At 43.3% G+C, this 14,675-nt stretch overlaps 1 protein-coding gene across 5 annotated transcripts in view; it reads left to right on the forward strand.

Moving 5' to 3' along the window:
• LOC139558960 (collagen alpha-1(XIV) chain-like) overlaps nt 1–14,675 on the forward strand; it is a 95,389-nt gene that overhangs the window by 21,039 nt on the left and 59,675 nt on the right. For all 5 annotated transcript variants that reach the window (XM_071374497.1, XM_071374498.1, XM_071374494.1 and 2 more), the window contains 7 exons: nt 7,286–7,438; nt 7,747–7,866; nt 8,136–8,300; nt 8,605–8,766; nt 9,371–9,658; nt 11,292–11,437; nt 13,348–13,477. In XM_071374497.1, the coding sequence (XP_071230598.1) occupies nt 7,286–7,438; nt 7,747–7,866; nt 8,136–8,300; nt 8,605–8,766; nt 9,371–9,658; nt 11,292–11,437; nt 13,348–13,477 (1,164 nt within the window). The remainder of the gene's footprint in view (nt 1–7,285; nt 7,439–7,746; nt 7,867–8,135; nt 8,301–8,604; nt 8,767–9,370; nt 9,659–11,291; nt 11,438–13,347; nt 13,478–14,675) is intronic.

Genomic DNA, 14,675 nt, shown 5'->3' on the forward strand with positions numbered 1-14,675 from the left:
CTACTTGGGTATGGGGGGAGGGTTGGTGTTGAGCTCCACTGGCTGATCACATCTATTATTGTCAGAGGGAGCTACAGTAGTTTGTTTGGAGTCGTTGCAGTAGTTGTAGTTGCATATATTCATGGTATATGTGACAGGATTTTATATTCTTCTTATTTGATTATTTATAGGAATAAATATGTGTGTGCGTATGTGTGTGCACGTGTCACTTTTGTCATATGTAGCTTTCACTAATCCATCACTTTAACGCTGCAATTTGTTCATACTGTAGATGAATGAGCAGACCTTTGAGGATACCTGCCTAGTGGACACACACACGTGTGGAATCTGCAAGTGGCTTCTGCACACAACTATTTTGCCCTTTCATGTCTTTGGAGAGGAATGTTAGGCCCTTAGCTTGAGGTTATGGTGTCTTCTCTCCTCTGTGTGTGTAAATTACACACGTTATAAATCTGGATGGGATGAGAGAAAGGTGCATGGACCAGCTTTGACATGGAGAAATGGGAACTCTTGGCTCTCTCTCCCCCTAGGCGTTACCGCAGTCGCCTTAACCCTGACCCCGCCTTGGCCTTGACTGTTGACACTGTGACCCGTCAGAGCCACAAGTGCCTGAGGTTCTCCACTAATAGCTATGTTCTAAAATAATCTCTCCCTCACCCCATTCTTACTATCCAACTCTCTACTTTTCAGTATCCTTCTCTCTCGCTCTCCCCCCTATCTATCCACCTGGCTATGTTTGTTGCCCTGCTATTAAAAGGCACTCAGACAATGCTCTTTCACTCAGTCCAAAATTGTTCCCTTCAATTGAATGTTCAGAAAACAGAATTCAATTGTGGGAGGTTATTTTATGAGGTTGACACACAAAGCACTTCATACTGTAAAGTTATTTGGCGTTTTCCTTTACTAAGGTCTATTATGCTGAGATATTGATTGGTTTTCTGGTATAATCTGGAAACTGAAATTGAAGGGTTGTACAGACTTGTAGGTAGACCACTCAGTTTCTGTCAATGGCTAATGTAATTACTCTAAAAAAAATGCAGTTCCACTCTTGGTTTCGTAAAATGTTCCAGCCTGATAAGCAGTCTTTTTATCTGGGGGATAATATTTTTATAGAGTTATATTCTCTCTTTTCCAACAAAAAAAGTATGTACAACTGTTTAATTTGTGTATGTTTTGCATGGATTTGATAACTGAAACACCTTTTTGATTCTAACAATGTTTAAGTGATGATCTCTACATTGCCTTGATGTTCTGTACGTTCTCTCTCCCCAGAGATAATGAGCAAAACTTCCAGAAGATATCTGTTCACTGAACTCTGAGACTGAATCTGTGTACCACTGCAGCTGTGTGCATGGAATGCTCAACGAGAAAAGTGGCATATACAGTGCCTTCAGAAAGTATTCATACCACTTGACTTATTCCACAATTTGATGTGTTACAGCCTGAATTCAAAATCGATTAAATATATTTTTCTCACCCATCTACTAACAATACCCCATAATGACAAAGTGATTTTTTTCTCACATTTATTGAAAATGAAATACAGAAATGTCTCACTTACATAAGTATTCACACCCCTGAGTCAAAACTTTGTAGGATCACCTTTGGCAGCGTTTACAGCAGTGAGTCTTTCTGGGTAAGTCTCTAAAGCCTTGTTCAGGCCTTAATGCTCAAATCAGTTTTGTTTTTCAAATCCGTTTTGGACTACTGGCTATACAAACAGCAAGTTACAAGTGACCAAATCGGATTTGTGTTCAGACAGCAGTCATTTGCTGACAAGGCTATGCTACTTGTCATAGTAACGGGTGTGTGTACAGTGGTGTAAGTTGATTGGTGGTGGTGCTCATGCTTCCTGTCACTCAGAAGTTATGCAGCGGGGCTTCCTGAGTGGCACTGCATCGCACTGCTAGAGGCATTACTACAGACCTGGGTTCATTCCCGGGCTGTGCCACAACCGGCCGTGGCCGGCAGTCCCATAGGACGGTGCACAATTGTCCGGGTTAGGGGAGGGTTAGGCCGATGGGGCTTTACTTGACTCATTGCGCTCTAGTGACTCCTTGTGGCGGGCCGAGTGCCTGTGGGCTGACCCCGGTCGCCAGTTGTACGGTGTTTCCTCCGACACATTGGTGCAGCTGGCTTCCGGGTTAAGCTGGCGGGTTTTAAGGTGCGCAGGTGTTCGGAGGATGCATGACTCAACCTTCGCCTCTCCTGAGCCTGTTGGGGAGTTGCAGCGATGAGACAAGATGGAAAATTGGGGAGAAAAGGCCACTTTTAAAGCCTCAAAAGGATAAGAGGATCCAACTTTCAAAACGAGTCCTAGCTAGTTAACTATTTAGCTTACTAGCACATTCACTAATTTGTTTGTAAAAAATTAACAAGCTCTTTAGCTACCACGTGTTCTTGTCTAACTGTCAACACAGTAACCTAGCTAGCAAGCAACAAGCTATGCCAAATAACAATCTAAAAACCACTTGAGGGCAAATAATCAGATGGCCAGGAATCAGATTTGTACCTGACCTTCATGGGTGGTTTGAAATGTGTCCAGATTCCATGTGCTTTCTGGCTATTCAGACTGCAGGAAAAGTAACACATTCAAATTGGATATGCAAATAAATAGGATTTGAGTCACTTCAAACTGCCAATGTGAACACAGCATTAGAGCTTTCCACACCTGGATTGTGTAGCATTTGCCCATTATTATTTCCCCAAATTGTCAAGCTCTGTCAAAATGGTTGTTGATCATTGCTAGACAACCACATTTAGGTCTTGCCATAGATTTTCAAGTAGATTTAAGTCAAAACAGTAACTCGGCCACTGGAACATTCATTGTCTTCTTGGTAAAAACTTGTGTATATTTGGCCATGTGTTTTAAGTTATTGACCTGCTGAAAGGTAAATTAATCTCCCAGTGTCTGGTGGAAAGCAGACTGAACCAGGTTTTCCTCTATGATTTTGCCTGTGCTTAGCTCCATTACGTTTATTTTTTATCCTGAAAAACAGTCCTTAACGATTGGAAACCTCCCTGGTCTTTGTGGTTGAAATTCACTGCTCGACTGAGGGACCTTACAGATTTTTTATTTTTATTTTTTTATTTCACCTTTATTTAACCAGGTAGGCTAGTTGAGAACAAGTTCTCATTTGCAACTGCGACCTGGCCAAGATAAAGCATAGCAGTGTGAACAGACAACACAGAGTTACACATGGAGTAAACAATAAACAAGTCAATAACATGGTAGAAAAAAAGAGAATCTATATACAATGTGTGCAAAAGGCATGAGGTAGGCAATAAATCGAATAATTACAATTTAGCAGATTAACACTGGAGTGATAAATCATCAGATGATCATGTGCAAGAAGAGATACTGGTGTGCAAAAGAGCAGAAAAGTAAATAAATAAAAGCAGTATGGGGGTGAGGTAGGTAAATTGGGTGGGTAGTTTACAGATGGACTATGTACAGCTGCAGCGATCGGTTAGCTGCTCGGATAGCAGATTTTTAAAGTTGTTGAGGGAGATAAAAGTCTCCAACTTCAGAGATTTTTGCAATTCGTTCCAGTCGCAGGCAGCAGAGAACTGGAAGGAAAGGCGTCCAAATGAGGTTTTGGCTTTAGGGATGATCAGTGAGATACACCTGCTGGAGCGCGTGTTGCGGGTGGGTGTAGCCATCGTGACCAGTGAACTGAGATAAGGCGGCACTTTACCTAGCATAGCCTTGTAGATGACCTGGAGCCAGTGGGTCTGACGACGAACATGTAGCGAGGGCCAGCCGACTAGGGCATACAGGTCGCAGTGGTGGGTCGTATAAGGTGCTTTAGAAACAAAACGAATGGCACTGTGATAAACTGCATCCAGTTTGCTGAGTAGAGTATTGGAAGCTATTTTGTAGATGACATCGCCGAAGTCGAGGATCGGTAGGATAGTCAGTTTTACTAGGGTAAGTTTGGCGGCGTGAGTGAAGAAGGCTTTGTTGCGGAATAGAAAGCCGATTCTTGCTTTGATTTTGGATTGGAGATGTTTGATATGAGTCTGGAAGGAGAGTTTGCAGTCTAGCCAGACACCTAGGTACTTATAGATGTCCACATATTCTAGGTCGGAACCGTCCAGGGTGGTGATGCTAGTCGGGCGTGCGGGTGCAGGCAGCGAACGGTTGAAAAGCATGCATTTGGTTTTACTAGCGTTTAAGAGCAGTTGGAGGCCACGGAAGGAGTGTTGTATGGCATTGAAGCTCGTTTGGAGGTTAGATAGCACAGTGTCCAAGGAAGGGCCGGAAGTATATAGAATGGTGTCGTCTGCGTAGAGGTGGATCAGGGAATCGCCCGCAGCAAGAGCAACATCATTGATGTATACAGAGAAAAGAGTCGGCCCGAGAATTGAACCCTGTGGTACCCCCATAGAGACTGCCAGAGGACCGGACAACATGCCCTCCGATTTGACACACTGAACTCTGTCTGCAAAGTAGTTGGTGAACCAGGCAAGGCAGTCATTAGAAAAACCGAGGCTACTGAGTCTGCCGATAAGAATATGGTGATTGACAGAGTCGAAAGCCTTGGCCAGGTCGATGAAGACGGCTGCACAGTAATGTCTTTTATCGATGGCGGTTATGATATCGTTTAGTACCTTGAGCGTGGCTGAGGTGCACCCATGACCGGCTCGGAAACCGGATTGCACAGCGGAGAAGGTACGGTGGGATTCGAGATGGTCAGTGATCTGTTTGTTGACTTGGCTTTCGAAGACCTTAGATAGGCAGGGCAGGATGGATATAGGTCTGTAACAGTTTGGGTCCAGGGTGTCTCCCCCTTTGAAGAGGGGGGTGACCGCGGCAGCTTTCCAATCCTTGGGGATCTCAGATGATACGAAGGAGAGGTTGAACAGGCTGGTGATAGGGGGTGCGACAATGGCGGCGGACAGTTTCAGAAATAGGGGGTCCAGATTGTCAAGCCCAGCTGATTTGTATGGGTCCAGGTTTTCCAGCTCTTTCAGAACATCTGCTATCTGGATTTGGGTAAAGGAGAAGCTGGGGAGGCTTGGGCGAGTAGCAGCGGGGGGGGGGGCTGTTGGCCAAGGTTGGAGTCGCCAGGAGGAAGGCATGGCCAGCCATTGAGAAATGCTTGTTGAAGTCTTCGATCATCACGGATTTATCGGTGGTGACCGTGTTACCTAGCCTCAGTGCAGTGGGCAGCTGGGAGGAGGTGCTCTTGTTCTCCATGGACTTTACAGTATCCCAGAACTTTTTGGAGTTAGAGCTACAGGATGCAAATTTCTGCTTGAAAAAGCTGGCCTTTGCTTTCCTGACTGACTGCGTGTATTGGTTCCTGACTTCCCTGAACAGTTGCATATCGCGGGGGCTCTTCGATGCTATTGCAGTTCGCCACAGGATGTTTTTGTGCTGGTCGAGGGCAGTCAGGTCTGGAGTGAACCAAGGGCTATATCTGTTCTTGGTTCTGCATTTTTTGAACGGAGCATGCTTGTCTAATATGGTGAGGAAGTAACATTTAAAGAATGACCAGGCATCCTCAACTGACGGGATGAGGTCAATATCCTTCCAGGGTACCCGGGCCAGGTCGATTAGAAAGGCCTGCTCGCAGAAGTGTTTTAGGGAGCGTTTGACAGTGATGAGGGGTGGTCGTTTGACCGCGGACCCGTGGCGGATACAGGCAATGAGGCAGTGATCGCTGAGATCTTGATTGAAGACAGCAGAGGTGTATTTGGAGGGCAGGTTGGTCAGGATAATGTCTATTAGGGTGCCCATGTTTACGGATTTAGGGTTGTACCTGGTGGGTTCCTTGATGATTTGTGTGAGATTGAGGGCATCAAGCTTGGATTGTAGGACTGCCGGGGTGTTAAGCATATCCCAGTTTAGGTCACCTAACAGAACAAACTCTGAAGCTAGATGGGGAGCGATCAAACTGAGGGGGGTCGGTAGCAGGCGGCAACAGTGAGAGACTTATTTCTGGAGAGATTAATTTTTAAAATTAGAAGTTCGAACTGTTGTATGTGTGGGGTACAGCGATGAGGTAGTCATTAAAAAAATCATGTTAAACACTATTATTGCACACAGATTGAGTCCGTGGAACTTATTATGTGACTTGTTAAGCACGTTTTTACTCCTGATCTTGTTTAGGCTTGACATAACAAAGGGGTTGAATACTTATTGACTCAAGACATTTAAGCTTTTCTTTTCTAATCAAATTTGTAAAAAAAACAATAAAAAAAAAACAAATACACTTTGAAATTATGGGGTATTGTTTGTAGGCCAGTGACAAAATAAATCTAAATTTAATCAATTTTCAAATTCAGGCTGTAACAACAAAATGTGGAAAAAGTAAAGGGGTGTGAATACATTCTGAAGGCACTATACCACCTACAGCTCATTCAGAATCTGACATCAATCATTGTAATCCACCATAAAGGGTTATGGAATGTTGGATCACTTTTACAGTATTTTGCTTTTAATCAATAAACTGCCGCCCTTTTCTTATTTGTGTCTTTGCTGGTCACACAATTTCACAATTTTCACACACACACCAATTGGTATAGGAGAAATATACTGTACAAAAAATATATAATCTTGATTCCGGGTATATTATTTATTGCGTAAGACTGAAAGTCTGACAGTTTTCTGAACTGTGAAAGTCAAGAGTTTTTTCCTGAACTTAAGAGACATAAGCATATTCAATGCAGGTTTGTGCATATCCTGCAGAAACCTTCTGAATCCACACAGGGAGTTCTGGGTCAATGCTTTTCCCTCACACTGGATCAGGATAATAGCGCATTGCTGTCATGTCTGTTTGTGCTCTAATGACAGCCCTGTCTCTACTTTAATGGATTGGCACAGATTGTGAGAGGAGGCATAATGAGATATATTATTATGTGAAAGGCTATGTAGCATAGTGTTGAAATAAAATGTCACCTAATTAAGGCATATTTTCTTTCATTGACTGGGTGTATTCGTAAGCACCAGAATAATTTAGCATTAATTATACTCTAAATTGTCCTTCAGGGAATGTTTTGGGAAGATGGTTTGAACTGAATTAACAAATGCTTTGGACCTAAGCTGCACTTCAAATAATGAAAAACGAATTTAAAAAAAATCATGATAACATTTTAATTGTTTGATTCAGTTTACCTCTATTTGATAAGTTACTCTCTTCAGTGACCTTACTTCCCCTTTTATGCTACAGTAGTGGTGTGTTGTGCATTCTTGTGTTTTATCTAGGCTAATGTTTTAATGCTTTGTCATTAGTATGTTGGTATAAACATATTTGGTCTGTATTTCTTTCCTTTACAGAGCAGTTCATGTGTAAGACCCCGGCCATAGCGGATATTGTGATCCTGGTGGACGGATCATGGAGTATCGGACGGATAAACTTCCGTCTGGTCCGCATGTTCCTGGAGAATCTGGTTAGCGCCTTCCATGTGGAGTTTGACAAGACACGGATAGGTAAGGAAACAATCTGTCATCTATTTTACTGGTTTCTTTATCATCATCATCATCTGTGATGTTTGTTCCCTATCATTGTCATCATCATTATAATTATGAGAAAGCAGTATTGCTAAAGCGCTCATGATTAGATGGTGATAGCCAATTAGCCATATGGCCATATCCTGTCTATTCCAGGTACTGTAGTACTGTAGTTTCTGTGTTGTTGTGTTGCTGTGTTTCATCTGAGTAATAAATGATTATCGTCAGTACAATAATGGAGTGTGAAAGTGTGTTGAGAGAAGCTCATAGTGTTACCCTGTGCACAGGTCTGGCCCAGTACAGTGGTGACCCCAGGATTGAGTGGCACCTGAACACTTTCACCACCAAAGAAGCAGTCATCGACGCTGTGAAGAACCTGCCCTACAAAGGGGGGAACACACTGACGGGTACTAGAAAATAATCCTTTCGTACTCTGTAATAGTACTGAACTCCACATAATACACATTACACACCCGGCACAAATTACATTCATTATGTTATTCTACCACATTGTATTAGATGTCCCGATAACATGATTCATCTGTTTTCCATGACATTTTGAGATTTAGACAGGTAACCCAATAATCTAACAAAGATGCTAATACTGTATGTGACACTCCTCAACAACCGCTGTGTATGCAGGAGTTAGACAGTATGCTGATCTTTTTCTCTCTAGGTCTTGCATTAACGTACATCCTGGAGAACAGTTATAAACCTGAGTCCGGATCCCGGGCCGGCGTTCCCAAAATTGGAATCCTGATCACAGATGGGAAGTCTCAAGACGATGTCAAACCCCCGGCTCAGAGTCTGAGAGAGGCGGGAATAGAGCTGTTTGCCATTGGTATGAGACAAAGTCTCATCTTAGTTCTCTCTAAATGCTCATATATTTCTGTAGTTAAAGGGATGCAGATGCACTTTTCTTGACAGATGGAGGACATTTTTTCACCTTTAACATTTATATTTAGGAAAACTGGTTTGAGTGTGAAGCCACGTGTTCTGACACCTGCTCAGTGTAGTGATATGTAATCTAGAGATGTCTCATTCTACTCAGCTTTCCCTCTCTTAATGTCGGTATCTCTCTCTCTCACGCGCTCTCTCTCTCCCCCTTTTCCTCCTTCACGCTCTCTACCTCTTTCTCTGCAAAGGTGTGAAGAACGCCGATGAGAAAGAGCTGAAGGCCATCGGCTCGCCTCCAGAGGAGACGCATGTCTACAACGTGGCCGACTTCAGCGCCATGAGCTCTATCGTGGAGCGTCTGACCAGGACCGTCTGCGACCGGGTCGAACAGCTCGACAAGGCCATCAAAGGTGAGTCCGATTCAAGTAGAGTAGTAGATTCAGAAAAGAGAATTGAGAAGGTTAAATCCAGACCTGGCTTCAAGTACATGTGTATTTCAGTATCTGGTATTTAAAATCTGTGGTTATGAGTATTTTCAAATGCACAACCCAAAACAAGTACTCCCATTTGAGTCATTAATTGAATGGTTATTTGTAAAAACCAAATAGTCTACCAAATTGTATTTGACAGTATTTTCAAATACTTATTTCAAATACTATTTTCAAATACCCGGGTTAAATGCATGGGAGTGTATTTGAGTATTTTCAAATACTTTTCAGGTTTATTTCCAAATACATTAAAATATTCAACTACTTGTCTTTTCAACAAACATCTATCTGAATACCTACTTCGAATGTATGTGAAAGTAATTAAGATATTTGAAACAGTATTTGAACCCAGGTCTGGTTACATCACAGGTGAGCATTATAGACATTTAGTCATATAGTATCCCTTTTTACAAACAAACAGTGTTTGAAATGTGTCACTTCAGTCATTTTGGAAAAATCCACATGAAAGCAAACAAATCCATCCTCTCACCCTTTCTCTTTCTTCACCCACCCTACATCCTCTCAGGCGACAGAGGCCCAGAAGTCACCATGGCCTCTCCCAGAGACCTGGTGACCTCAGAGGTGACAGCCAGGAGTTTCCGGGTGTCGTGGACCCACGCCCCAGGGTCGGTGGAGAAGTATCGGGTGGTGTACTACCCTGCCAGCGGGGGCCAGCCCGAGGAGAAGATGGTGCAGGGCACAGTGGACACGGTGGTGCTCAACTACCTCCTCTCCCTGACTGAGTACCAGATGGCCGTGTTCGCCATCTACGCCAGCTCAGCTAGCGAGGCCCTCCGAGGCAGTGCCACCACATGTAAGTCTAGTTACAAAACTGAATCTCATCTGATTTAGTGAGGGATAGAAGTTGATGAAGGACAATGAAATCCCCCTTGGATATCTGTGAATACTAAGTACACAATTGACCTTAAAGGTGTTAAAGGGGGTGGTGAGTAACCTACCGCTGTCAGACTGACATACAGATGGAGGGAGAAGAAAGACAATTTACGCCATCCAGTGATGCTGTAAATGCTCTCACTTTTGGAGCGCTTAAGTATCCCTTATTGCATTTAGGCCTATATTTATGTATTTCTATAGACCGGTAATTTAAAGGAGGGGATGTGGCCACTCTCGGCCAAACAGGTTCATGGAAATGGAGATTACTTTGCTGTGTGAATTATGAGTTATGCCTGTTGATTTAATTGTTTACAATTTTACTTTTGTTTCTCCATTTACCATGTTACAAAACTGGGTAGCAAACATACTCTCTTAGAAAAAAGGGTTCCAAAAGGGTTCTTTAGCTGTCCCCATAGGAGAACCCTTTGAAAAACACTTTTTGGTTTCAGGTAGAACCCTTTTGGGTTCCATGTAGAACGCTCTGTGAAAGGGTTCTTCATGGAACCCAAAAGGGTTCTACCTGAAACCAGAAGGGTTATGCATGGAACCAAAAGGGTTATGCCTGGAACCAAAAGGGCTATACCTGGAACCAAAAAGGTTATACCTGGAACCAAAAAGGTTATACCTGGAACCAAAAAGGTTATACCTGGAACCAAAAGGGTTATACCTGGAACCAAAAGGGGTTTTTCAAAGGGTTCTCCTATGGGGACAGCTGAAGAACCATTTTAGGTTCTGGATAGCACCTTATTTATAAACTCTGGCCAATCAAGGGAAGCTAGGACATACTAACAAGTCTGTAACCTTTGAGTCGAGGTAAGCGAACAGGGTGTTTTATGTCTTTGTCCCTAGTGGAGACAGCATAGCCTACTCACCAGGGTCCAGGGAGAGCTCAGTTGGGACTCTGTAGTCGGCCAGCCCAAGCAGGTTAAAAGGCATGCCAAACTAAGGAAAAGGATTCAGACACAAATGGTAAAACCCTGCCTGGTCAGGAGGCCACTCTCAATCAGCATCTCAGCTAGGTAATCACTCCCACCTGTGAGCAATCACTCCCTACCGGCACTCCAAGCACCTGGCAAGGCTGCTGCTGGGATGTGAAGAGGGAAAATGGACTGCTAACTGTGTCCTAACCTCCTCCCTACCTCTAACCCCTGATTAGACAGAACAGGGCTGGAGCAAAAACCTGCATATGCAGTAGGTAAACATTTCATTGTTAGTCTGCACCTGTTGTTTACAAAGCATGTGATGAATAAAATGTGATTTTATTTGAGCTCTCCATGAGGAGGATTTGCTAACCCTGGTCTACTGGTTTAAGTCATGTCCTAGTCTTAACCCTGCGTGAACTGTGTGTGACCTCTGTGTGACCCATAGAAATAAAATTACTAGAACAGGCTAAAGCCCCTCTGACCTCAGCAATTTGACTGCACCCTCATGGGTACACTCAATTTGACTGATATGGAATTGTAATCCTGAACGTTGACTTGAATGTTGTTGCCTGTTCTAGTAATTCTATGGTGTGACCCATGTATGACCTATGTGACCCTTGTGTGTTACAGTGGCCCTGCCCATGGTGAACAACCTGGAGCTGTTTGACATCACCCACAACACCATGAGGGCCCGCTGGAGGGTCGCAGAGGGGGCTTCTGGCTACATGATCCTCTATGCCCCACTGACCGAGGGAAACGACGCCGATGAGAAGGAGGTGAAAAAAAGGAGACAGAAGGGAGGATAGAGAAAGGAGGATGAGAAAATGAGAGGGAAGAGGAATGAGATGGTAAAATAAAGACAGTGGGGAGGAGAAAAGACTGTCAAAAATAAAAGGAGAGAAGACAGATGGAGAGAGAAGAGGATGTAAGAAATAGAGTGGTTACATTTAAATACAGAGGAAAGTAAAGAAGTAGTAAGAGAGGGAATTTAGACTCAAAGCAAGGAAATATTTAGAATACACTCTAACTCAGTGGTCACCAACCTTTTCTCAGTCAAAATGCAAGCCGAGATTTACCGCTCCAATTATTTTTTTTACATTACTTAAAAAACGTAACCCTATGCAACATTAACCAACTAAAAACAGTTTTGTAGGAATGAGGTTTGTGCAGTAGACTATAGGCCCAATACATTATCACTGCATATTGACTATACTTGAATTGCCCTGCCAATGTTGTTCTTCTCAGACATTTGGAAATTATCTAAAATAAATTGTAGGTATATGATCACACTGGTAATAGATAATGTGTTGTATTACTTGTGAGGCACAGCTTAGTGAGCATAATAATGTGTTTTTTTATTTACTGGACTGATGGCCTGCATCTGATGGTCAGTCTGAGGGGAGGGAGCAGCGGCGAGGCTCACCATCCCTCCTCACTCCCTCCCTCCGCTGAGAAAAAAGAGGACACAGTCTTCCTGATGGCCAAACTTAAGTCGCACTGCATTATTTCTGCCTCATGCACCAATTCATGGTGTTCCTCCTATGACCAGAGAAGTGAAATATTCCTCGATATGAAAAAATACACAAGCCGCTAATAATAACAACGCAAGTTTATGGAAACACCTTGCTGTACTTATTGATTGCAGCTGCAGTGCTGGTTGTAGCATGAGTGGAAGTAGCAGGCGTGCATTTTATGGCTTATAAAACTGTTGAACAAACTGTTGACAGTGCTGAATAACAACTTAATCATGAACTTAGTCATAAAGACAGCAAGTCTCTAGTCATGATTTTAAAAGTTTAGAAATCTCACATGATCAACATCGCTGTGCATTCGATGCTTCTTTTTACAGTCTATGGTGCAAGGAAACTGTGCAGACACAGTGATCTGAGCTATCTGATTGGCCAGGTGTAGGCCTATAGGTGCACTTGCTTTACTCTCTGGGCTGCCAGGTAGGCGGAGTTCTACCTTCAGACACATGAAATGGTTCATAACCTTTTTCTCTTGCTAGGGCTGCTGAATCAAGTGCACCTACCACCAACAGCACAAAACAAAGAAAAAAATAGGAACGCAAGGCTTTATCGTTGTTTTTTTTACAGAAATGTTTGGTGATCGACTAGGAATGGCTTGGAGATCGATCAGTTGGTGACCACTACTCTAACTAGTGCAATGGAAAGGGGGGAGGTGAGATGGAGAGAGAAGTTCTGCCACCCAACAAATTCCACCCATCCTGTTAGTGCTCATTAAAAAATAACACTCCAGGCACAGTCATCAGTTCAGGTTCACAGTTTCACTTGCTCAGCCTGTAGGGGCACAACACTTGAATCCTTTTTCAAATAAAGTTACACTGGCTGTTGTCGATCGATTCAGACAGGTTTTAAGTGCATATCTCGGTTGTTTAGTTAAATGCTGCAGCCTCTAGCTAGATTAGCATAAAACAAAAGTAATTCTAGGGCAGAATGCTCCATTCTCTAAAAAGCAGGAAAAGCAGTTATTTCACACTCTTATGTATCACGTCTGGCTGGCTGGCTCGCTGCCACTTTATCTGTCTGTCTGACCGCCTTGCCCTCGTCTGTTTGATGCTTGATTCTGTCTCCATCAACCCCCTGTATATATCTTGCTCCTTTGCAAACTTCTCTGAGTACCTGTCTGTCACCTCGTCTAAGGTCTCTGATGAATGTTTGTACAGGTGAAAGTGGCTGAGACCGTGAACGAAGTGGAACTGGAGAACCTGACCCCAGACACAGAGTACACAGTGACCGTATACGCCATGTACGGAGAGGAGGCCAGTGACCCTATGACCAGTCAGGAGACCACGTGTGAGTAACCGCCCCATACACTCGTACTCATGCACGTGCATGCACAGATTCACACACGCATGCATAAGCAGGCACACACACACATACACACACATGAGAATTCCAGAAACACTGAGCTACCCGTAAGAAAACAGGTGTGTCGCTTGTAACAACATTAGATAGTGGATAAAGCTGCCGTAATGACCATCGTTATGTTTGGAGGAAAAAAGGGGGACGCTTGCAAGCCGAAGAACACCATTCCAACCGTGAAGCACGGGGGTGGCAGCATCATGTTGTGGGGGTTCTTTGCTGCAGGAGGGACTGGTGCACTTCACAAAATAGATGGCATCATGAGGCAGGAAAATTAGGTGGATATATTGAAGCAACATCTCAAGACATCAGGAAGTTACAGCTTGGTCGCAAATGGGTCTAAAGCTTGGTCCAAATGGACAATGACCCCAAGCATACTTCCAAAGTTGTGGCAAAATGGCTTAAGGACAACAAAGTCAAGGTCTTGGAGTGGCCATCAGAAAGACCGGACCTCAATCCCATAGAAGATTTGTGGGCAGAACTGAAAAACCATGTGCGAGCAAGGAGGCCTGCAAACCTGATTCAGTTACACCAGCTCTGTCAGGAGGAATGGGCCAAAATTCACCCAATTTATTGTGGGAAGCTTGTGGAAGGGTACCCAAAATGTTTGACCAAAGTGAAACAATTTCAAGGCAATGCTACCAAATACTAATTGAGTCTATGTAAACTTCTGACCCACTGGGAATGTGATGAAAGAAATAAAAGCTGAAATAGATCATTCTCTGTACTATTATTCTGACATTTCACACTCCTAAAATAAAGTGGTGATCCTAATTGACCTAAGACAGGGAATTTTTACTTGGATTAAATGTCAGGAATTGTGAAAAACTGAGTTTAAATGTATTTGGCTAAGGTGTATGTAAACTTCCGACTTCAACTGTATGTGTCGTTCCACGAAATGAGCGCCTTTTGCGTCCCTTTGGTATTTTAAGTAGAAATTGTGCACCCATATTACATTTTACAAAACTGTTATATATATATATAAAAAAAAAAGAAATTGTTGAATTTTTACCCCCTTTTTCGTGGTTTCCAATTGTTAGTAATTACTATCTTGTCTCATCGCTACAACTCCCGTACGGGCTCGGGAGAGACGAAGGTCGAAAGCCATGCGTCCTCCGAAACACAACCC

Source organism: Salvelinus alpinus, chromosome 29, assembly GCF_045679555.1.
Source record: "Salvelinus alpinus chromosome 29, SLU_Salpinus.1, whole genome shotgun sequence".
Classification (NCBI taxonomy): Eukaryota; Metazoa; Chordata; class Actinopteri; order Salmoniformes; family Salmonidae; genus Salvelinus; species Salvelinus alpinus.